This window comes from Neophocaena asiaeorientalis, unplaced genomic scaffold (assembly GCF_003031525.2).
Source record: "Neophocaena asiaeorientalis asiaeorientalis breed wild unplaced genomic scaffold, Neophocaena_asiaeorientalis_V1.1 scaffold226, whole genome shotgun sequence".
Lineage (NCBI taxonomy): Eukaryota > Metazoa > Chordata > Mammalia > Artiodactyla > Phocoenidae > Neophocaena > Neophocaena asiaeorientalis.
The window spans coordinates 11,918,793-11,943,962 of NW_020173037.1; the positions used below are offsets into that span (position 1 = coordinate 11,918,793).

Consider the following 25,170-nt stretch of genomic DNA (forward strand, 5'->3'; position numbering starts at 1 on the left):
TCTATCACTTCTGATGCCCATAAATCATAGGATAAAATCCAAGTTCTTTGCCATGGGATATACAATCTTTATAATCATGCCTCACCTTCTCAGCCATTTTCCACCTTACAATTTACTGCTCAATGAAAATTGCAGGTACACAAAACTCCAAAAATAGAAAATTGCTAGTCTGCTCAAGCCTGGTTCACCTTCCTCGGGATACTCTGTAACTCTTGGGGTGGGGGGTGGACACACTACCTGCATTGTAGCCTATGTAAATAGCATCCCCTGAAGCAGAGGGGGTGCCATTTTCAGAGAAAACAGTGGCTGTATACTTACTACCAGATCCTCATCTTCCCAGCATCAAAAACATACCTCCAATAATATCCCAACATCCTCCAAGTTTATTTGGCCATTAAACTTCCTTCTTCTCCTATTGGACTTTTTAACCTCTGTCAAGACACTTTAAGCAAACACCAGCTTCATCTCTTTCTTAATAACTGACCTTGGACAAACTGCCTAACTTCTGAATTTCATTTACCTACCTCTAAGGTTTTCTTAAAGAGCATTAACTAAGATACTATAAGAAAAATGTTTAGCACACAGCCTGGAACATGGTGTTCATTAAGAAAGATAGTATTATAAAATAAAAGGTACAGTTTGCCTTGATATAAATATCTGCTCCCCAGGGATATAACTACAGGAGAAAGCAGATAGTTCCTGACATCCCTAAACAACCTACTGACACATGAAATTCTTATAGGGAGCAGTTGTCTATGAATATATACCTGATATCTCTTGAACAGTCAGTCAGGAAACTGGCTCCCAGTCTCAGCTCTGCCATTAGATAACTTTGGGCTAATCATTTTATCTTTCTGGGCCTATTTCCTGATGAGTTCTATAAAGATGTAGAACTACATATCTAAAACATCCCTTTCCGCTCTAAAAATTGTAAGATAAAATGCAACTACTACACTTTGTGAGATACTTTTCTGATTTACCATAGCTCAGCACTCTCCTGTATACATTTAAATACATTATGCATTTTTATGTGTTATCAAAGCAAGGAACTGTTAGTATGGATGTTAAAGATCTAATTTAATCCAACTCGTCAACATTTGGAAACATAAATAAAAATGACACTACTACCTGTGAAGGAGAAAATGGTAGTGTTTTCACCGGTGTGTGTTTTAGTGCCGTATTACCACCATCATTGAATGAGCCATCACCAGGGTTGCTGCCTGGGGACTGACCCACTCGCATTCTTCTCTTCTTTCTGAGGATGGTTGGTGGAGTGCTAAACTTAGCCACACTTGGGGATGTTAAAGGAACAGCCTCACTGTCTGCACTGTTACAACTGTTTTTTTTCCCTTCAAGTACAAGACTGACGTTAAATTGACATTCCATGGCTCCTTCGTTGTGCTGAATTCGCATTAGTTTAACTGGTGTGGACTTGACAGGAGAAGCAGCAGCATCAGAAAGATCAAAGCTAGTAACATCACTCCATGCTACAGGATCCTGCAATAAATTAAATTCTTAACTAAAGTTATTACTGTTATAACCTGGTTAAATCTAGTCTTGAACATAGGATGATGATTTCCAGAGTTAATTAACTACTCATTTTTATCAGTAGAAATAGGCTTTCCTTGGTTCATCTTTTTTTTAAGCAAGCCCATTCGAGAGGAACAGATTATGCTTTTACGACAACTCCAGTTGGAATATTCCAAAGTAATATTTCATCTAATTCTAAGTAGCTGAAGCTTACTGTCAAAGTACTTTAAATGAAAATAACAAATTATTTTAAGTTATTTTTATAAGAGAGTACAGTTCGTCATAAAACTTCACATTCTATTCCACATCAGAAAACTTTACACTATATTCCACATCTACATAATCATTTGGTTATATGTATGGAATATCTTCAAAGTGGTCATACACCGTGATCCAAACATTCAATTTAACCTAAGGACATAATCATGATTTTGCATAAAGCTTTATGTATGTTCTTTAATTTGTAATACTGAAAAACTGGACACCACCTAAATGGTGTAAATAAATAAATAATAGTATGTTGGATAAATAAATTTTGCTACATTCATATGACAGAATACCATGAAGCCATTAAAACTCAAGTTTAAAAATGAGTTAAGAGGGCTTCCCTGGTGGTGCAGCAGTTGAGAATCTGCCTGCCATTGCAGGGGACACAGGTTCGAGCCCTGGTCTGGGAGGATCCCACATGCCGCGGGGCAACTAGGCCTGTGAGTCACAACTACTGAGCCTGCGCGTCTGGAGCTTGTGCTCTGCAACAAAGAGAGGCCATGACAGTGAGAGGCCCGCGCACCGCGATGAAGAGGGGCCCCCACTCGCCACAACTAGAGAAAGCCCTCGCACAGAAACGAAGACCCAACACAGCCAAAAATAAATAAAAAAAATTTAAAAAAAAAAAAAAAAAAGAAAGGATGTTTACAAAAAAATGAGTTAAGAAAACAGGGACATGCTCACGATATAATGTGGGAAAAAAATTCACAAACATAATACATTAGTGTATATTTGGGTTTAAAAATGTATACATATATGTGTGTTTTATATGTCTATAACACAGCCTGCAAGGAAATACCTCAAATTATTAACTCTGGGTTTATGGGGGTTTTAATTTTCTTCCTACAGTGTTCTCTACTTTCCAGCTATCTCTAATATACAACTTGTATAATAAATACATAAATATATATATATATTTTTTTTTTTTGCCAGAAACCACTGCAAAATATCAGAACAAAATTAAGCATGACAAGGTAATGTGTAACATAAAACTGGTCAGTGTCCATTAAACTGAGTTTCTGAAAATGAAACCACATAACTAAAACTGAGCTTTTGATAATCTCACCATTTCAAACTTACAGATTCAATAAGTTCTAGAGTCTCTGCAAATTCTGGGATGGTCTGTAGAGAGGACAGCACAGCGTTTGCCTCCACGGCCAGGAACTTTGTGGGTGAGTTCTGCTGAGCAGACACAGCCTGATTTTCATCCAGACCGTAAAACTCACTAGTGTGCTCCTCGAGGCTTAGAGTATTAGACATGCTATCATCCATGAGGAAACTACCAGACCAGCTAGAAAAGCTTCCAGGTTGCTAAAAGTACAAAAGAAATTTGAACATTATTTGTCATTCCCAATCTAAGCAAAAATTTGGATTTTAAGTAAAAATTTTTTCTAGACCAACATACTTCACAACATTTCAGCTAAAAATATAGTAGCAAATATACCATCTTTCCTCAAAACTGATATAAAAACTTTTTAAATTAAACCTCATCTTGACTATATTTTTTTCTAACTAAATTTTTCTTAAATCTATAAAGTCATGGTGAGATAAAACTAGTAATGTACCATATATACTACAACATAAGGTCCAAACTCCTAGAATCTGTCTTTTCTCTACCTTTCTAACTTCATCTCCCAACTCAAGCCCCTGCTCCCAGGGAATAGTGAATACCCAACTATAGTACAGTACTTGCAATTCGCTGATAAGTTTTGGGCTTTCACCCTGGATAAAGGGAGCAGCCTTTGCACACACTGCTGCTCCCTTCATCTGGAATGCTCAACCTACTGACCAGGGAAAATTCCTATTCCTCATTTAAGATACAGTTCAAATATTGGAAAGTACCCCATCTGATTATACACTTCTACCTGTTTCTGTTTATAATAATGTCCTAGTTCATCTTTTTGCTAATACATAATCACTGCCTGTCTTTCAAGACTGAGCTCAAATAGGATTTCTTCCAGGAACCCTTCTGACTACCTAAATCTCAATCTTCTATGAACTCCCATAAAACTGTGTTACTTATTATATCACACTGGATGCTGTTTCTTATCTGTGTCCCCACTGTCCTTTGAATTCAGGGACTGTGTCATTTTTCTTTATCTCTCTAGAGATGTACACTGGCCAATTTACTTATCTTTTGAGCCTAGTTTCCTAGTGTCTCATAATGAAAAACAAGAAGAGAGACCTTGAAGAGCCATGGTCAAGAAACATTATGTAATTTGAGAACTGTTAACAATAGTAGATCCCAAGAGATCTCATTACAAGGAAAAAAACATTTTTTCCATTTTTCTTTCTTTTTTGGTACCTATATGAGACAATGGATGCTCATTAAACTTACTGTGGTCATCATTTCACAATATGTAAGTAAAATCATTATGCTGTACACTTTAAACTTACATGGTGCTATATGTTAATTATATTTCCAAAAAACTAGGAAAAAAACAGAAAGAAACAGGATGTAAAGTGTATAGCACTGTCCAACAAAATCTGTGAGGTGATGAAAATGTTCTGCACCTGAAACTGCTCAATACGGGCGCCACCCACACGAGCAACAACAATGTGGCCAGTGCAACTGAGGAGCTGAATTTTTAAATTTCGAATTAAATGTGTCTAACAGTTACCATATTTTAGAGAGCACACTGCTCAGTCCATAGGAGGCACTCCATAAACAGTACCTATGACTATTAAATAAAAAATTACTAGAATATGCTAGATATTCACAATAGCAAAATGTTAAGTTTCGAGTTAAGTAAGGTGAAAAAACAAATTTTCAACATTGTTGCAAAACAGGTTCCACCTGTTTTAAAGATTCCTATAAATAAAAGAAATTAAAGCAATCTTATTTCACTAGCACAGCCACCTTCCGAGTTTACAATCACTTTCTGGAGATAACTTCCAAACATACACATTTCAGCTAAGTTTGTGGGCAGGAAAAAGGTTCAAAGAGGGAGGTTTACTAGGCCCACTGGCCCGATTCTGAATCCCTTGCAACCAACCACCTAATTTGCAGGGTTAATATAAGGATCACCAGGAATACATATAACACATCTACAACAGTGGAACGTAATGAATACTCAGTAAAGTGGCAATCATTATCATCACATAATTGTCTAGAATGAATACTTTATATGCATATGGAGTCTATTATACTGGGTGCAGCAATTTCCCTCTAGAACCTCCAATCTCCCTATTCAACCAGATCTTTATGAGGGTGGATTTTAGACAGAAACTATGAAAAAAATTAATAACTTTCTTTTTTAATGCAAATGGCAATTCTTTTAGCTAATTATATTTTCCTGTTATAGTAAAAATGATAGACTATTATCAAAAAATTTTAAATGTGCTTAAACATAACCTACAAATGTGAACGATTATTTATTTGCAGCTTCTTAATAAAACTGAAATTAACTTTAAAATAAGTACACTTCAGGTCTCCCTATTTGCCCACGGTTTTTGCAGTTTCAAAGCAAAAATTACTTTTCTCATGGTGTATATCTCATCTACTACAATTAACAAATGTCATTTTTATTAATACTCTCTGAAATGGTACAAAGACATCGCCAGTTGCCTCATAATACTATTTCAAGTCCTCAGGTTATTCTATTTAGTAATTTTGTATTAGTCACTCTAAATATATTGTCCCCTCATTCAGCCCCAAACCAAGAAAAACACTTTCCTAAACGTAAGAAGGCCCAGGGTATTAAACTTTTTAAATTGTCATTTACATACAAACTTTTTTTTTCCTTTTAATCCATCTAGCATAGCCTGTTTAACTTAGCTAGAATCATTACCATTTATCCTGATTTAATACTCCTAGTTGTTCTTATCAACCAAATCTCAGACAATACTTTTCATACCTGATAACCAAAACCCAACATCCATAGAAAAATTTCTTTAGAGAGCATAAAATCTAAATGTTTCCTTTTCCCATATTTTTAACATTATAACTTTTTCCAATTTACTGAATTTGTGTTCTAAATATAGTAAACAGGAAAACATTTTCAAAGAGAGAATAAAAATAATTCTGAAGCACATAAATCTGTACACATCTATTAAATTCCTTGTTTTTTAAGCTTTTTTTTTTCTATTAAGGCCATTATCACATGGAATGTCCAAAGTAAAACCAAAGCCTAATCTGAACCACACGACATTTTCACAGATATACATATTGAAGGTTATACCTTAAGTCTGTTTGATATTTATGACTCAAGAAGCATCTTAATACAGAACACTGTAAAATATGTTCAAAGAGATGCATATCAAAAACAGGCAACTTCAAAGTTGCAAATTAGAAAAACTATTTTTAGTCCATATTAAAATCTGAAGTCACACTGAATATGCTTTTTCCACTTGCTGGCATATGAAAGTCAGTCCTGATTAAAACTATAAGAGCATATAAAGCATATAAAAGATTCTAACAATAAAATCTAAACACTTAAGCTTATTTCTTACTGATGGAACTCGCTTTCTTCTAACTTCATTCTCAGCTGACATAAGAAGCAACTCAAGTTCCTTTATTTTTTTTTCCTTATCAGGGTCTTCATCAACAAAGGGTTGCTAAAATAAGTTAAATAAAAGAAAAAAAACAGGCTACTTACAAAATTGCTTTATTATTATTATTAATGTTCTAATTTTTATTTTCTTCTATGCAACATAAAATCTATTTTCTCTAATAAAGCTTAATACTACTAAATCCCAAATACTCAGTATCACAATCCTTCTGGTATCTAAAGAGGTGCTGGTAAATATTTTCAATTTAACAGAAAGAATGTGGGAAATTTAAATGCATGAAAAACCTTACATTATATCATCTGTATCAACTGAAAAACTTATGTGTGGAGTCTGTTTTAATTTATTGAATCTTAATATATTCTATCCAATTTAGCAAAAATATGTCCATTCATAATCTGAATGCTCTAAGTTGGAAGAATGAAAGAACCACCTTACTCTTGTTGTGAACTACTTTTCATTTGTACAGTTTATATTTCTCAAACACACAAACTTTCTCCTTTAATGTTATAATACTCAAAGTAAATAGACCGGATAGTACTATTTTTGCCCTAATTTTAAAGATGAGGAAACAGGCACTATTAGATCTGAAAATGTTTGAAAGTGCTTCCTTTGGGTTTGTTTTGGTTTTTTGCTTTTTATAAATAAAAAGTTACCTGAATAAAGGCAGAAGAAGGCTGAACATGTTCTACACAATTGCCTCCAGGTGACACATACTGATAGCCCGGGATCTAAAAAGTAATTAGAACATTAACATCATACATATAATGCTCTGGAAATTTTTAAAAATCTGAGACAAAACACAAAAACTGAAAATCAACATGAAAAACTAAGTATCTCTGTTAACTTTGAATATTTACACATATTAATAGTTCCTTAATAACTACATCTTTAATCTTAGGACCTACTGATTAAAAGTCATAACTCAGCAAACACCTATTTTCTCCTGAATGAAATATAAGAATTATCTGGGCTAGATTTATCACCCAGTCAGTCTATCTATTATCTACAATATCCACCAAGTATTTTTTTTTTCTTTTTTCTTTTTTCTTTTTTTTTTGCGGTATGTGGGCCTCTCACTGTTGTGGCCTCTCCCGTTGTGGAGCACAGGCTCCGGACGCGCAGGCCCAGCGGCCATGGCTCACGGGCCCAGCCGCTCCGCGGCATGTGGGATCTTCCCGGACTGGGGCATGAACCCGCGTCCCCTGCATTGGCAGGCGGACTCTCAACCACTGTGCCACCAGGGAAGCCCCACCAAGTATTTTTTAAAATCTGCTATTAAAGTATTGCTCTGCCTCCTGCAGAAGACAAAGTAATTGTGTTCCTATCCTTCAAAGGAAGGGGCTGGTCCATAGGAAGCATTCTCCAAGTGAGAGCCTAAAGCAAGTCTTCAATATTCTTAACTCCTACTTCTACCACCACCCCATGCCAATCTCTGCACAGAAAGATATGAAAACAGAGGCTGCTTCTATTACTTGTCTCAGAAAAACAATCAGAATCACTCATGTACTTTTTAATACTCTGAAAATAGACTAAGAATTATTCTGTTTCTTTTCTAAAGCATCTGTAATAACATTTCTGAAGTTGCATGCAAACTTAGTGAGCAGTGGTAGGGAGAAATATGAGAAGTGTTTTTTAAAACCTTAAAATCTAATACATATAAATATGAAATTGTCTATTTTCCATAATGGACTACCTAAATCACTACATAATGCAGAAACATTATATATAACTTCTAACATGGAACTTAATTTTCACAACACTTCATTAGTATCAGTTATTGCTCAGCTTCCAATGAATTAGAAACTTATCTTTCTCAAACTTTTCATTTTAATCTGTGACAGGATTTCAAACCAATCCATTTTCTTCTTTCAAGTCAAAATTAGAATTATCTTTTTAGCAGTTTAAATGAATTGAACTATGAATACACAAACCTGTCAAGAATTATTAAAAGTAAGGTAAATAATTCTTAAAGTACAAGAAATATCCTTACTTTCCAATATATTTTGATTGAGTGTTAAACACTCCATTGGCCCCAAATAATAAAAAAAATTATCTTCCTATGAGTTAAAAAAATACATTTATATGATAACCTTTCTAAGATAGAAGCAGAATGTTTCAGCTTATGCTGCTGAAATCTAGGACTCTAAAGAAAAATGTAAAGAAACAGACCATAAAAACCTTAAGGTACTGAGTATCAGCAGATAACTGTACTGTCTTTACGTGTTTCCCTATTTGTAAATTAAGATCTCACTACCTTTTCTAAGTGATTCTTTTGAAATTATGGCTAAAAAAATAATGTCCACTTAGTGGAATAAAATCAAATCTGTGGCATACTAAGCACAGATTGTTAACAATTAGCCAATTTTTATCTTTTGGTAGATACTTTATCTTGTCACATTTTATGTGACAAGAACCAAGAACTGCTCAACATGAAAAATGGCACGACAGACAAATAGACAGGAAAACGTATAACAAATCTTATGAAAACTCCTAATTTCTTGCAGGTAGGAAAATGCATTGTAAGGAAAACAGAGCTTGCCCTATGATGAACGTGGGTCATCTCCAATGAACCTGTCTAAACAAAGGCTGAAGTCACTCAGTCAGCTGAGTGATGAGGGAAAAGCAAAGTTGAATGCCATCAAAGAACCAATTATTTACCGCACACTCCAAAATGATAGTTTGAATGATTTTTGACTATCTTCTCCTCTAAACCATTTTATATACACTTACCTCTTAGAGGTAAGCAATACTACAATTACACAAAATTTTTTTAAAAAGTAAACTACAATCACTATTAAAGCACAAATGATCATTAGCTTTGAATCATGAAGATTCAAAGAATGACAGTATTAGGAAATGTACATACTAAGTTTCTTAACTAGATAATGTAAAAATTATATATAAAAGGAAATATTTTAATGAGTTTGCTCTCAAAATATTTATCAATCAAAACAAGTAGAGATAAACTTCCGCTAATGGTTTAAAAGCTAGTCATGGCCTATTTCTTCAGTTTGGAAATTTAAATGTCTATTCCTCTTAATATATGTTGTTTTTGTCTTATTAAGAAACTAAACACCTTCCCTAAAGAAACTAAAGAAATATAGCAACTAAAGATATTTTTTAAATAATAAAGGTATTAAAAATATGTGCCTGAACAGGTATGTAAAACTGATTCTGGGTTTGCAAATGGTCCATAGTCGCACAAGGTTTGTGAAGTTTAGATGAAGATCGTTCTGATTTTATTCCATCTTGTAAGTAGCCTTCCTGCTCCACTTTTCTCCGCATGGTAGAATTCCAATGATTTTTGATAGAGTTATCAGTCCTAAGAAAGTATATATTTAAAAAGAAAAAGAGGATTCCATAAATGTTAACACTGTATAAAGTATACGAAGTACTTAAAACAAATTTTTACAACTGGTGAAATTAGACACTTTTTTTAATTCAAAAAATAAACTGTATGTCTCTATGTCAGATAAAGCTCTAAACACTGGAGATACAGCAGTGAATAAGATAAAGAAAGTCCCAGCTCTCATGGGGCTTTACATTCTCACTGGAAGCATGGGGGCAGGGAAGGAGGAAAGAAGAGAAAAACAAAAAAATAATAAGAAAAATAGTGCAATGCAGATCATTTAAAGTAGGATAAGAAAAGTGAGTAACTATAGTACTTTTTTGATTAGGTGGTCCAGGAAGTCCTCTGTGAGGTTACAGTGAAGCTAAGATCTGAATGACAAGAATGAACCAGCTATACAAGAACAGAAAAAAAAAAAAAAGCATTCCAGGCAAAGGGCATAGTGAGGGCAAAAGCCCCAAAGCCAAGATCAAACATGGTCATAAAATGCAAACCACAAAATACAGAATCCCAGTATTCTTTTTCACTTCTTACAACAAAATACCTACGAAACAAAGAGTTCATTGGCTCCCCTTTTACCTAAGTTCCCCTTGTAAAAATGGAAGTCTTCAACCTACAGCTACTTGTAGTATAAATTTTTAAAAATACATAAACATTTACTGAGAATCTACTTTATGCTAAGCACTAAGCTAGGTTCTATGGACAGTAAAAAGATGTATCAAAGACTGAAAACATCAGAAGTTCCTAGACCAGGTTCAGTAACTTGGATAAAAAACTTAACACTATGCTTCAATTTCCTTATCTATAAAACAAAGACAGCAATGTTTGCTCTACATATTTCACAAGTATATGAAGATTAATTAAGAATATATAGAATACAACACGCTATCTCCAAGTTTCAGCAGGAGGGTAGGAGCGCAACTTTAGCTGACCTGGCTCCAAGTTGTAAAACTACTTTCTAAAAAAGATATGAGAAGTTTGTTTTTCCTTTATATAAAGCCAAGTAACTAACACAGATGGCTACTCCAATTGCTAGGTAAGTGTACGACAGGATGAACTATGTGAAATAAAATGGTGCTGTCAAGTCTTCTGACTTAAGGACTAGTTATTGTTTATCTTGAGAACCTGTATGTAATGGGTGGTATCTGCTAGGCTACGTGGGTGAAAGGTGGGATTTCTCTCCGGTTTTTTGCAATCTCTTATCAGATTGCCTATGATGGGCATCACATTCTGATTTAATGTTTATTCAACAGTAAAAGTGTTTTCTTTCTCTAAAAAAAAAAGAAAAAAAAGAATATATGTAAAAAGTATTTTATAAACTATTAAAGACTATACAGAGATTACAGCAATAAAAAACAAGTGCGTATCTTCCGAGTGAGGTATGGATTTTCCCAAGATTGTTGGTCTACTGTACTACAGACAGCTAGGAAACATTTGAACCAGTGCCATGTATAGTGTACTTAGCACATCAGTGCCCCTGAGGGAAGTGCTATATTTTAGCCACGTGGATATATACACACTACTCATGATCTGAATGATACCATAATTAATTAAGAATTGAATTTTCTCTAATGTACTTTCGTAACAGTTTTTTTAGCCAGTGTATCTGTTATTCTCTGGTCTTATACACAGAATCCAATACGAAAGAAATCTCTTCAACTCAGATTCCACTCCAAATTAGTTTGTACAAAGAAGGTTGCTTAAATGGCACTGATGTGTAAACACAATTTTGGGAGTGCATTAAACGTTCACATAATCTAAAGGTCCATCATTTTGTTGCACAAATTACCGCTATAAAATATTTCATTAAAAAACTAATTATATCCCTTACCACAAAATGTACTGATATTACAAATAACGCAAAGGGTTGCTTGTATTCTGCAGTCTAAATTTTAATTATAAATAAAAGTCATGGGGTACTTATAAACATATTTAATAGTAACATAATAAAGATCAAGTTTAAGTAAAAATGAAAAATGTATATACATTTATATAAGTACCTTCCAGGAAGTAGTTTGGCAATTTCCGCCCAACGATTTCCCAACCGCTTATGTGCTTCATAGATAATCCTGTCCTCCTCTTCTGTCCAGGAAGATTTCTTTACCTCAGGATTCAGATGATTATGCCATCTTTCTCTACACTGCTTGCCTATTCTTCCTTTTAAATGTTTTGCAATTAAAGACCATCTTTTTGGCCCATATTTCTGAACTAATTCAATAACCTAAGAAACAGAAAGCAAAGCTTAAAAAAGCATTACCATTTTTAAAATAAATAAGTCATGGGGGTAAAATGTAGAGTATAGTGGCTACAGCTAGTAATATTGTATTGCATATTTGAAAGCTGCTGAGAGAGTAGATCTTAAAAGTTCTCATCACAAGAAAAAAAAAATTTTTTACTACATATGGGGATAGATATTAACTTGACTTGTGATCATTTTGCAATATATACATTATTTTGTACATCTGAAACTAATACATAATTATATCTCAATTTTAAAAAAGCACTACCTTCACAGAATTTTAAAACATAACTCAAGAATGCCATTTTTAATGCATTAAATCCAAACCACAACTACAACTTAAAAAAAAACAATTTTACTAGTAACTATTCCTTCAGCATTTGCCATCTTTTTTTGCAATCAAAAATTGATTCCAAACTTATCTAAAATACAAGTTGCTAATTAAAGTGACTTGTAAGTTAAATTGTTTCATACATTAATATGAAATAACAGTAAAAACGTTGAGACTTAAGCATTTTCTACTCTTACTTTTTTTTTTTTTTTTTTAAAGCTTCAGCTGAAAGCCTAATCATTATGGAAGCAGGAAGGATCTACAGTTACTGTCTTTTCATTTCTTCCTTTCTCAAACTGAAAGGATACAAATCATACATTTTAAAACTTATCATTGGCCATCAAATAAATCAGATCAGTGCTGAACCTAGTGAAGTTTGGGTTTTTTTTGTTTGTTTTGTTTTGTTTTTCGTTGGTTTTTTCTTTACTTTGAGTGGCAGTAAGAATACTCTAATTTCCCAACTACATTAACAACATTTATGCCATAAAGAGCATGAACTAAAGAGCAATTCTCAGTAGAGGACAGCAACTCTCCCATTCTTCTCACACTTTCATAACACAAAGAATTACCTTGGTTTTTGAATCATCCAACTCTTTGGGAACATGATGCTCTGATATCTATCTTATTTGGGGGTTCATTATAGGTCAAGAGGGAAAGTTAAGAATGACTTCCTTACACCTCACATTTTCAGATAAAATAGGAATAAAATTAAATTCTGTTTTTAAAATGCTAACTCAATTTTCACCAAGAAATTATATCCTAAATGTTGCTAACCTAAGCTCTAAAGAAGGTGACTAAGCTGATAGTATTTTTCCTTCTGCAAACCAAACTTTCAGACAGCAAAGGCTATATATATTTGGTTTGACTCAGTTCTGAAAAAACTACATTTCAAGATACTCAAATTTCAATTCTTATGCCAGCAGTAACTCAGAGAACAAATCAAAGTGATTTAAACATGTATTTATGTGACAAAAAACCAATGTATTAGGAAGAAAAAAAGCAAGTCCACCTACACAGTGAAAATAAAGAATATGAACATGTTACCCTCTGATCTTCCTCTTTAGTCCAGGGACCCTTTATCAATTCTGGATTTAAAACTTTCTGCCACCGATGCTGACACTGAAAATCAGAACGATTCTGAAAGAATTCAGATGATTTTGTTATTGAACAATTGTCTTCCAGAAAGCAAGTCAGCCCAAACTTATATCTCACAACCTTAAGAAGAAAGTTTTTCAAGAATAATGCATTCAATAGCATTCTTGAAAAATGTAGTATTTATTTTACATGCCTGTGCCCCAATTCACTTTTAATTAAAGTTGTCAGCATTGCTTAGACTATAAATAAAGACAATATATATTTGAAGTTAAATTATGTATCTCTATACTCTGCCTTATAACAGCAAAAAGCAAAGCTACAACACAGATACTGCCATAAAGAAACGTACTGATGAATAAAAGGGAGTAAACAGACAACTATACAAAGCAGACATACGAACTCAAACAGCATAGCAGTCTGGATTCATATAGTATAGCAGTACATAACTCTAGAAAATTAAAAAATCCTGAAAGGCATTATTAGACCACTCATGGTATTTAAAGGATGTTTATAAATGACAACCTCCAAGTTATCAAGTAAATACTAAATATACCTAGATAGAAGATGTGCATTATATACCAGTTAAATTATTTAAGTGTTGAAGTTCAAAAGGGAAATGAATTTACCAGGATAAAACCTTATGTAGAAACAGCCCAAACTCCAAAAATGATTCATAAGTGTAGCCTTATTTTAGTCAAGTCACAACCTAGTAACTCCTATGTATTACAAGGATAATAATAATAACACTTAACTTTTCATTAGTGATTCAGTTTCCAAAGATATTAGCTCATATACAGGATTACAGATGATTTAGAAGCATATAAATACAAATACTTTATTTACCAATAGCTCTGTCCTGGTGCCTAGTGGACTTATTTTTATTCAAACTGAGCTTCTTCCTTTACAGCTTCTGTACATCAATGCTGATCCATTTTAAGGTTATCAATTTTTCAAAATAATTAGGCCGTTCCTGTATAGCCTTGTAGCATTTCTCCGTTCACTTCATTTGCTGTTATACCATTGAAATTAAACTGATAAAGCTAATGTAAATAGCTTTTCTAATTTAGCTTCCATTTACTGAACACATGCTAAACGTCAGGAACTGTGCCAAACATCCTATACGTTACTTCTAATTCTCACAGCAACGTAGCTTTTTCTGGTTTTATTAATTAGCTACCAAAATACTTCAATATATTTAACTTCTCTCAAAATGTTTTAACATTTATCAGCAAATATTTATAAAGCCCTACCCAAACTTCGTATCATTTTTGTTTTAGATTATTAATCTTTTTAGATCCCTGGATAAACTAATTACTAGAAAATCAGACTTTAAAAGCTTCCAACTGTAGGAAGATCGGAACAAAAGAGATGTTTTTAGGAAGGAAATCTAAATCTAAAATAATGTAGACACATTTCTGAAAAATAGCAAATGTAACCCCATGGCCTAAATCATTCATGTCAGCAATAAAGGATAATGTTTCACTTACTTGAAGATGACTAGCAATTAGAGTCCAATCATCAGTTCCATGTTGTTCAACCAACTTCTTTAACTTATCATCCTATTAAAACAGGTATGAAAAATTAGAAAGTTCTCCCTCACCCTATTCCTGAATATAGATACTCTCCAATTCTTCCATGTCATATCTGGTGGCCATTTTTAGAAGGACTGAAGCCATTATAACACAAGTTCTCCCATTTACTAAACTGATTCTGTCAGTCTCAATATCAACCCGCTATTCATGTATGGTTGAAGAAAAATAATGTGCAAGTTAGTTGATGGATAACTTTTCTCATGTTTTGTTTCTAAATATCTTTAATATATATTATTAATCATTAAATACGAGCATGGAATTAGTAAGCCTTATCACATAATTACCTCATCTCTTGTCCATTTTACTCTATTCCAGAGTTTCTTCAACACTTTTTGTTGCGGGACTTCATAATCATGATCAGCATACTGAAGGTCATCATCCTCATCCTCACTGAAAAGAACACAATTGTGAAATCAAGAATTTTACTTAGGGCCTCCCTGGTGACGCAGTGGTTGAAAGTCCACCTGCCCATGCAGGGAACACGGGTTTGTGCCCCGGTCCGGGAAGATCCCACATGCCGCGGAGCGGCTGGGCCCGTGAGCCATGGCCGCTGAGCCTGCGCGTCCGGAGCCTGTGCTCCGCAACAGGAGAGGCCACAGCAGTACCTGCGTACCGCAAAAAAAAAAAGAATTTTATTTAAAGATGTGAATTCAATCACTGAATCTGAATACACAGTTACGACGAAAAGAAGCCACTCAGACTAGCAGACATATGTCCAACGAGATTATTCAAAGTATAAAAAAAATTAAGAGTCATACAATGGAGAGGAGCTGTAGTTCTTACTGACACACAGGAATGAAGCTAGATATGTCAGCAGAGGCCAAGTGATAACCTTTATGTCATGCTAAGGAGTTTGACCTTTATTCTTTATTTGACCTTTAACCTAAAGAGTTAAAGGAATTTAAGTAAGGGAGTAAAAGACCAGTATCTTGTGTTTCAGCAAAAGTCGCTGGCAGGAATGTGGAGAGATGGAGGAAGGAAGATCAGTTGGTAAGCTTTCACAATACCCCAAGTAAGAAATTATTAGGGCCTGGCAACGATAATGGTAAAATACAAAACAAAGTCAGTTAAAAGACACAATGGAAGAAATGAGCCATTTACAACACCAACAAAAAAAGTTTAAATATGTAGAAATAATTTGAGTATACAGATCAAGTTATAGTAAACAATGAAACACTATTATGAGACACAGAAGAACAAATGAAAAAACATTCAGAGCACATTCTTGGAAAGGAAAACAATATTATAGATATCCATTCTCTGTAAATTAATTCATAAATTTAGATTAAATGAATAAAAATATGAATAGATTTTCAGAGGAACTTAGACAAGTTGATTCTACAGTTCATATGGAAAAATAAACAGGCAGTAATAGCCAAAAAAGTTCTAAAAAAGGAGAGAGAGAATTAGCACTACCCAATATCAGAATATACTGTAGAGAAACAATAAATAAAACAGAATGGTACTGACACATGTGCAGATACTCAAATCAATGGAACAGAATAGAACATTCAGGAAAAACACAAAACCCGTATGGGAATTTGGTAAATTGTAACATATCAATCAGTGGGGTAAAGATGGACTTTTCAATGAAGGGTAAGACACTGGGTAGCTATCTCAAAAAAATAAAGCTAAAGTCTTACTTTAAAATAAAAACTTCAGATGAAGCAAATATTTTACACTTAAAAAAATGAAAACATAATAGTACTATAATAGGGTTGAACTCTATTTTTTACATCCTTGAGTAGAAGAAATCTAAATGTGACAAAAATCAAGAAACCATAAAAGAATAAACCAACTAAGGTCGTGATAGTAGTTACAGAAAGAAGCACATAAAACTGAGATATGAAAAAGGTAGAAACAAAAGGATTTTTCAACTGATGAATCTGAGAGACATGGGAGGAAGATTCAAGGACGACTCCAAAATTTCTGGCTTTGGGAGCATAAATAGAGCTATCCACTGAGATACGGAATAGAAGGAGAAACAGAACTTTGGAAGGTAGAAGGGAATGAGGAGAGTAAGCAATTTGGACTGATTTCAAGGCACTTGAGAAATATACAGGTGGATACTGGATATATCCAGAACAGCACTGTCCGATAGAAATGTAATGCAAGCCACATATGTAATTTCTTAGTGGCCACATTTAAAAAAATAGAAACAGGTGAAATTAATTTTAATAATAAATAATATTTAACCCAATATATTTTTTAATTGTCAATTCAACATGTAATCAACATAATCACAAAATCTTTTACATTCTTTTCTTCTTACTTAAGTCTTCAAAATCTGGTGTGGCATTGTCCAGGAGGGAAGAGAGTGCCAAAGGCAAAAGAGAAAGAGGAAAAAAAAACAAGAAGATGAAGCTGATAGAAAGAGCCCAGGAGCAACAAAGTGAATTCCTAGCTACAGACAGAGCTAATCTGAAAAATAAAAATTAAATTAAATTTTTAATAAAATAAAATTAGAAGTACATAGCAATTCCGACTAGCCACACATCAAGAGCTCAACAGCCACATGTGACTAGTGGCTCTCCTACTAGGCAGAGCCGATCTAGAAGACAACTGGGCACATGGATCTTCTGCTCAGGTAACAGGTTTAGGGTAGACATACAGTTTTGGCAATCACCAGCACATACCGAACAGTTAAAGCCATGAGAGCACAAAACCCCAGAAAAGAGGGCAGGTCTTTATGATAAACTGAATTAGAGGATTTTGAGTAGTCAATGGACTGAATAAAGTTATGAGCATCTGAAAATAACATGAGCTAATATTTACTTAACGTTTCTAAGTACCAGACACTGTGGAAAATGAAGGCCTAGATTTAATATATACTGTTTACAGATCCTTTGCAGAACTTCTAATTTCCCTTGATTTGTCAATTCCATTAGGACCAAAATTATTCTTATCCGACCAAACAAGACACCAAAATCCCCCACCCACCTACCTATGGCACCTAACTGCTTCTTTAGTTTAATGCACTTCTGTATTCCAATACTTTCTCCCCTAAAGCCAATGTCTATTTTAATAATCTGCCAGTCCTATTTCCATATATGATTGTTTTGTTAATCTATGCTGAAAATAAAAGCACAGGTTTAATTAAATACCTGTTATTTGCAGCCGTCTTCAGCTATCAGAAATATCACTTGATTAGCCACGATTAAACTGTTAAATTGGAGATGGTTCAGGATCCAATGACTTCATAAATTTCTAAGAAGGCTAGTAAACCAGATAAAACACCATACTGAAGCTTGCTGTCCACTGTACGCACTCATGGAACTCACCCATCCTTCTCAATGCTATCACACTTGTCGACCTTCCCAACCAAACTGTAAACTCAGGAGTACAAAGACCATGTCTAATATGTTCACCTCTCTTCATCAAGCACAGTACCTGCCATTCAAACATTTGTAAAATTACTGAATGTTCTCGCTTACTCTTTCACCTCCTCCAAGTATTCTGTATTCCAAAATTACCTCACTCCTTCCCAACCCAATCAAAACTTTTACCTCCCTTAATACAGCTGATCTCAAGTTGACATGAGAAAGAAAACTTTTTTTAACAAATGCAAATACCTCTAAGAGGAGATAAAAAGCATTCCCATTTATTAAAAAGAACTTTCAAAATCCAAATGTACCTCCAAGTGGTAGAATTTTAAGCATAACCTGCTGAAACAAACATAAAAAAAAATTCAGTACAGAAGGGGTTCTTTGTGGTGTCTACTAATATTGCCTAACCTTTCCTAGAACTGTCCCCTGCAACATTATCACTTCCTGTCATCCCAAACAGCCCTCAGTAATGCTTTTTACAGGTTCCCATCTCTTCTTCCCTCCCCTCAGACCCCAACACCTTCCATAACAGCATGTTTGAGGTTATTTTAAAAATTAGGTTATTTGAAAACAATTTCTAATTTGGGGACTCACCCATATAAATTTTGAGTATTCACAAAAATATTTACATCACATCTAATCTGTACAAAATTCACCTTATCAGTATTCTTATCAAAATATGTTAAGTTAAAGATATGAATCCAAAAATGTTATTTTGGTCAAAAGACTAGTTTCCAAGGAGTAATATTCCTGAAAACGTGTTCATTTTAACTTTAAAAACCTGCCTTATTTTTTAACCACATACTTGATTTGTGAGAAATTTCTATTTCTACAAGAGGTTTCATTCTCTGTCTTGCATCAGTATGGCCATCATGTTCAGGAAGCTGGGTTTTTTGAGTGGTTGAGTGTGAGGGAGGATTAAAGTAGAATTCTTAGAATCCATCTCTCTACCACTGGGACTTCCCTAGAATCTATCTACCTCTTAGTTTTAGCATTAAGTTATTGCTATATTATTTAAGTAATTGTTGAAAGGATGATAAAACTTTCAAGTAAGCGTCACAAAAGAAGATCCTAGAAACTCATCAGTAGCTAAAACATAAAGCTGCCTGAGGGGCTTCCCTGGTGGCGCAGTGGTTGAGAGTGAGAATGCCTACAATTTGCGAATAAAAACGGGAAGAGATAAAACCCCACAAATAACTTCACCAATATTCTACTTTCACCATTTAACAATGAAAAGGTCCCATTGCTTAAAAATGGTTAGACACCATCAAAACAAATCATTATTTCATTTTCTTTATTTGTTGTTTTATTTGCTTTATTTTTCTGCTTTCTACTTCATTCTTTAGTATTTCTGTATTGTAGCTATCAATGCTGGTAATATCTAATAGTTAAATAAAATCAACTTCCTACTATCTATCTGTAAATAGATAAACCACTTTTAGCCTAGGGTGACTAATCTAGAAGACAGTAAAAATAGGTGAAATTATTTCTCCAGTCACAAAGCAAAAACCGAAGAGGAATTTGGTCTTTGAATCTCCATTCAAGACTTGGTTTCCAGAATCATTCTGCCAGTTTTATTTTTTAAGTCAAATAAGATATTTATTCTGTAACTGTCTAATGCATAACCTAAGTACCATATTCAAAAACTTTTGTAGATTATGAATGAACAAAGTGATTAGGGTGATTATGAAACTGCAAAATGAAGAGCATATGCACACACACAAAAATACTATGACTCATTAGGCCAGGAAAATGGTTAAGAGTAATTCTACACTGGGGTGTAAGCTAATAGGATGTGATAGTCATAACTTTCCCTGTGAAATAATACACAAACCAGTCACACTTGGGAATATTAAGATAAAACATTCGAGAGAAGTTCAATTTTAAAGGACATCAATTATTCCACCTAAAAAAAGAGTAAAACGTGGTGTGCCAAAGGAAGAATTTGAAATTTTTTAAAATTTATTTTTATAGAAACTGATCTGAATTAGAGAAATATCAGCAGTTCTATAAAATTTGCTCCAGTAAAATCACTTCAACTTGATAATATTTTAAATCAAACTGCATCAAGTCTGAATATTTTTATCATAATCAAAAAATACATCTTTATTATACTGACTTGACAGAATAACTGTGAATTTTTTTTAAGTTCAGTCGAATTCAAGGGATGAAAATTTACCAGTTTGAGTCAATAAAGTGAAATCAGGCCACCCAGTGGTTAATACGATGTACTGCATACATGAATATTTTATTCCCAAATCTGCAAATTAGCATCATTATAGTAAGACAAATTCGACTCTATTTGACCATTAATAGCAATAATGAAATAAATACTGAAGGGATTTCTACCTAGCTATCCATAAACAAAAACAATGCGAGAACATTTCTATTTTATTCCATCAGTGTGTGTATATTTTTAAATGAGGAAAGATGATTACAAAAACAGTTCAAAATAGGAACTATATTAAAGCTAGATGGTACCTTATAGACCACAAAATCCAAACCCCTTATATTAACAGACAAAAAACAGGGCTATAGAGTTTACTTGCTTTCCCCAAACAATATTGCTAATTACAAAGTTGATTTAAAAATCAGTTCTCCTATTTCAGTATTCTTCACCCACAACACCCATCTCACTAGAAACAACACAATAAAATTGCTTCCTACAACACACATACCACATACCTAAAGAGCTGGCTTTTGTCTTTCCAGTTTAGTATAGTCACCAGTCATCTCAACTGTAAATACCTGAATCTGTTCCTACTTAAACAGGCCTTCTAGCGTCTAAATGACACTTTTTAAAGCTTATTTTTAAGAGTAGAACTGGCTTTTAAAACCTAAAATTAATTACTTAATACATAAATATGGTTAAAAATCAAATACATGTTAATAACAGATATACCAATTTTAGTATTGCCTGTAAATTATGTCATTAAAACCCCCAGTGGGATCTAAAAACTATTTAAAGTCACAACACCAAATAAACCTTTTCCTTTATGTAAATCCAGATCAGAGATACTGTAGCTATCTTAAAGATCAAAAGAGCTAACATCCTTTAGTTGTTTAAACCTGAGGTAACATTTTTTACTCCCTTTTTTTTTCAGATCATACAGCAGAGGTTATTACAGGATTTATGCCTGTAGTTTTATGCAAAACTTTTATACAGCGAGTATAGTTTTCAATCAAATACTTAAATGGTTGTATAGTGGAGATTTTAAAGTGATTGAATTATGTCCTTTTTCATTCAACTATAAATTAGGTTCATATTTATTATTAAGATATTTAGTTAAAGGCATGAGACTAGACTTTGCCCAATAGATTATTTATCCTTCAAAACATTTCACATCCTATTATTTTCTAAGATAAATAAGTCATATTTACCTATACAAGAAATATAATTTAGAGCACAAAACACATTCAAGTATGAAGACCCTAAGAAATACACCATTCACAGATGATAATTCCTCATCACATCTTCTACCTGTATACTCCCATAGGGAGTGTACCTTCACCCCACCACATTTAACTACTCCAGACTTATGACTCTTTCAATCATTCTGTAATACATTTCAATTAATTTATACAGCTGACAGGAATAAAAGTCAACAGTGCAATTAATGTTTAGATCTCAAAGCTCACAGTATTGTCAATAAAACAACTTATACAGGCAAATTAATCATTAAATCACTTCTTTCTTAGCCTATTATTATGAAGCATATGCAAATTATGGACAGAAAAACTAACTGGAGAAGGCAGGGTTCTGACATTCAAGCATCCATGTCTAACCATAACTAACTGCTAATGACAGAATTAGCCAAGAAACTGTTTCAAATAAGATTAACATCAATACTGAAAAGTAGATAATGCCACACATTGAATATAAACTAACTCCTGTTATTGACTTGACAATATCCACTTGTCACCTCACTTAATGAACGTATATTTAAAAATTCAAAAGAAAAGGCCTAAATCAATACCTCAGTAATTATAGTTACAGGAGATTTTAATATCTATTTTTTCTGAAGACTGAGAAGTCAGTCAGGTCCTTGATGTTCTATAGTAATAATTCTCACCTGGGTGATTCTGGCCCCCAACAGACATTTGGTAATGTCTGGAGACATTTTTGGTCATCACACCTGGGGGAAGTGGGGTGTTACTGGCATCCACCAGGTAGAGGCCAGGGATGCCGCTAGACATTCTACAAAGTACAGGACAGTATCCCTCCCACCCCGCCTTCCCAATACAAAGAATTATCTGATCCAAAATATCAAGTGCCTAGGTTGAAAAGCCTCTTCTAGAGAATGTGTGTGTGTGTGTGTGTGTGTGTGTGTGTGTGTGTACATTTGTTCCACCTCAAGAGTTTGATCTATTCTGTAGTTGCTACAAAGTAATAATCTAACAAAGACTTAACTACATTCTATGCTGATTTCTGCAAAAGATACCTTACATGCAGCAGATACTTAATAAATGAAGAGCAACAAACACTATGTGTACTTATTGCCAATTTTTAACAGTAATCTGCAGTGAATGAAGCTAGTACTAAATTTCAACTTGGGAAATACACCTCCAGTTGAGACTTTGAGGCTGTGGATCTAGATACATAAAGCCATTTGGAAATCCTGTCAAACATCTTTTCATGTTTATTTAATAATACTGACAACTAAAGGGTACTGTAGGTTTTCTGTCATCTAAATAATTCCTACACACAATTTAGGAGTAGCTACTATAATGACATAAATAAAAATGAGAAGCGTAAATTCATCCTAGCAAGTTTTCCAAAAAAACATGTCCTACCTTGTTGCAACACTTAGGCACAGTCAGAGCCCAACAGACACACAAAATATTAAGTGACTCAAACACATTGTTTTATTTTAAGATCAAGCTACTGGTGGTAACAGTGTGGCATCTTCCCAGTAGAAGATATTAAAAATACATACATAAAGCTGAGAACATGGGTATGGTAATTACAGTAAACATCAAAAAAGGTCCTTTCTCCTCAGCTATTCCTCAGAGGACTTCCACACCTTTCAAGGGAGCAAAGACGGCAGAGGGGTCCCCACCCAGGTTTATCACAAAGTTCCTATTTTTAACTGGCCCAGTCATTCAGAGAAAAAGCGGCCCTCTGAACACCATTTTCAGGTCGTCCAGGCAGGACACTTCCACTTTCATCTGCGGAGCGTATTCCCTGAAAGCGCACAGACTTACCTGTCAACTCCCACCAAGAAGTGGCTGTGAGCGTTTGGGGGTCTGGATGTGCGCTGTGGGGAAAGTCGACTCAAAAGAGCAACCTGGGCATCTGTTAGTCACTTTCTGAGTCTGAAACACACTGGTCCCCAACTCCACACGTCACGGCTGCGCTGAGGCCAGCGGGCCGAAGCGGCTGTGGAGCAGCGGGAAGAAAACCTCTGCCCCGGCTGGGGAGGGCCTGGTGCAGAAGCAGCGGGAAAGGAAAGGGAATCTGAGCCGACACTGTGCCGACGGGCCCGGGCGAAAGGGATGTCACCCACCTGCGCGACCTCTTCGCCATCCTTCAAGTACCGCATAGGCGCGGGCTGGGCGGGGACGCAGTTCAGCCTCCTCCAGCCTCAGGCTAACGCTCCTTCTCCCCGACCCTCCCTCCGCTTCCCTCTCCGAGGTCCCTCTCCGCGGCGACCGAGTGCGAAACGCACGTCCCCGGCAGCGCAGGACAGAAGGACTGAGGCGCGGACCGCGACCCGCCCCCGGTCCGTAGCGCCGCTCCTAGCCCCGGCCCGGCCCGGTCACGGATGCCCCCAACATGTCAGCAGGCGCACTCCCGCCCTCCGCCGGCCCCTCCCGCCACCTCTCAGCCTCCTCGCCGCTGTCCCAGCGCGGCTCCGCCGCGGGCGCCGACCCCCGCCCTCTCCCCGCAGCGAACAGCCCGGCAGGGATCACAGCCTCCTGCAGGGTTTTGTCCGCACCGCCGAATCTCGCGCCCAGCCTCCCTCAAGAGCCGCCGTTTGAATCTGCGCACGCGGCCCCTAATCTTATTGGCTGTGGCGGCCGCACGCGGGGGGACGAGGGCGGGGCGGGGAGAGCGCGCGCGACTGCGGGCGGGGGCTGGGGAGCTGGAAGTCGGGACTGGAACCCGCGGGAGTCGGGGAAGGAGCTGGGAGCCAGGGGGTGGGGCCGCAGGCCAGGCTCGCGGGTCCAGCAGTGACAGGACCCGGAGCGCGCAGAGCGCCGCACCCGAGGGGGCGGGACGCCGAGGGCAGCGCGGGGCCTGCTGGGAAAGCGAGTTCCAGGCTCGCGGAGAGGCGTGTCCGGAAGCGGCGGCGGGAGCCCAAACTTCCCGGGGTGAGCGGACGGTGTCCCTGAGGGTTGAGCTGTCCTGCCAGGGCATGTCCCCGCAGCCTTCTCTCGGCCTCAGCTCTTCAGTCCTCGGGTGCATCCCTCCTCACTAGTTAGGAGGCACGGTCTTCGGACTTGAGACAAATCTAACCATAAAATTTGCGCGGCCGTTATTGTTTAAGCAAAACTGCGAGCTATTTTTGCCAAACATTGTAGCTGCTGAACTAGCGAAGACCGTAGCAGGAAACCGAATATCAAGAATGAGCAGGAGTGTGACAGGAGAAAAAGTTTTTAGCTGAACACGTGCTTGGAACTGAAAAGGGAAATAATCCGGGTCGGCGGCTGGTCTCCAAAGTGCTTAATCTCCCCGGCTCTACAGGAAGTAGCTGCTGTGCGCGGTGAAGGAGCCCTGATCCGGGAGAAGAGTGCAGGAAGACCGGAGCGGACTGGGAATTTCGCCCAGATGAATGAGTACGGTCGTCAACAGTAGAAGGTGACCTTCCTTCTCAGGAGAGACAGGAGGACGGGGCAACTGCACTGGAGGAGCTTCTGGCGGTTAAAACTACTCTAGAGGTTTCAAGTCTAATAACTACAAACTGCTCAGTTCAAGTAGCGTTAGA

General features: G+C 36.0%; 1 protein-coding gene across 1 annotated transcript in view; it reads right to left on the reverse strand.

The window, feature by feature from the left end:
- The window catches only part of MYBL1 (MYB proto-oncogene like 1), a 32,008-nt gene extending 8,172 nt beyond the window's left edge, over positions 1 to 23,836 (reverse strand). The window contains exons 1-10 of the mRNA XM_024742592.1: positions 23,749 to 23,836; positions 15,200 to 15,305; positions 14,811 to 14,882; positions 13,273 to 13,365; positions 11,659 to 11,879; positions 9,460 to 9,631; positions 6,963 to 7,037; positions 6,250 to 6,354; positions 2,878 to 3,108; positions 1,129 to 1,497 (exon numbers count right to left, since the gene is read on the reverse strand). Coding sequence (XP_024598360.1) covers positions 1,129 to 1,497; positions 2,878 to 3,108; positions 6,250 to 6,354; positions 6,963 to 7,037; positions 9,460 to 9,631; positions 11,659 to 11,879; positions 13,273 to 13,365; positions 14,811 to 14,882; positions 15,200 to 15,305; positions 23,749 to 23,768 — 1,464 coding nt within the window. The 5' untranslated portion in view covers positions 23,769 to 23,836. The remainder of the gene's footprint in view (positions 1 to 1,128; positions 1,498 to 2,877; positions 3,109 to 6,249; positions 6,355 to 6,962; positions 7,038 to 9,459; positions 9,632 to 11,658; positions 11,880 to 13,272; positions 13,366 to 14,810; positions 14,883 to 15,199; positions 15,306 to 23,748) is intronic.
- Between the last annotated feature and the right edge of the window lie 1,334 nt (positions 23,837 to 25,170).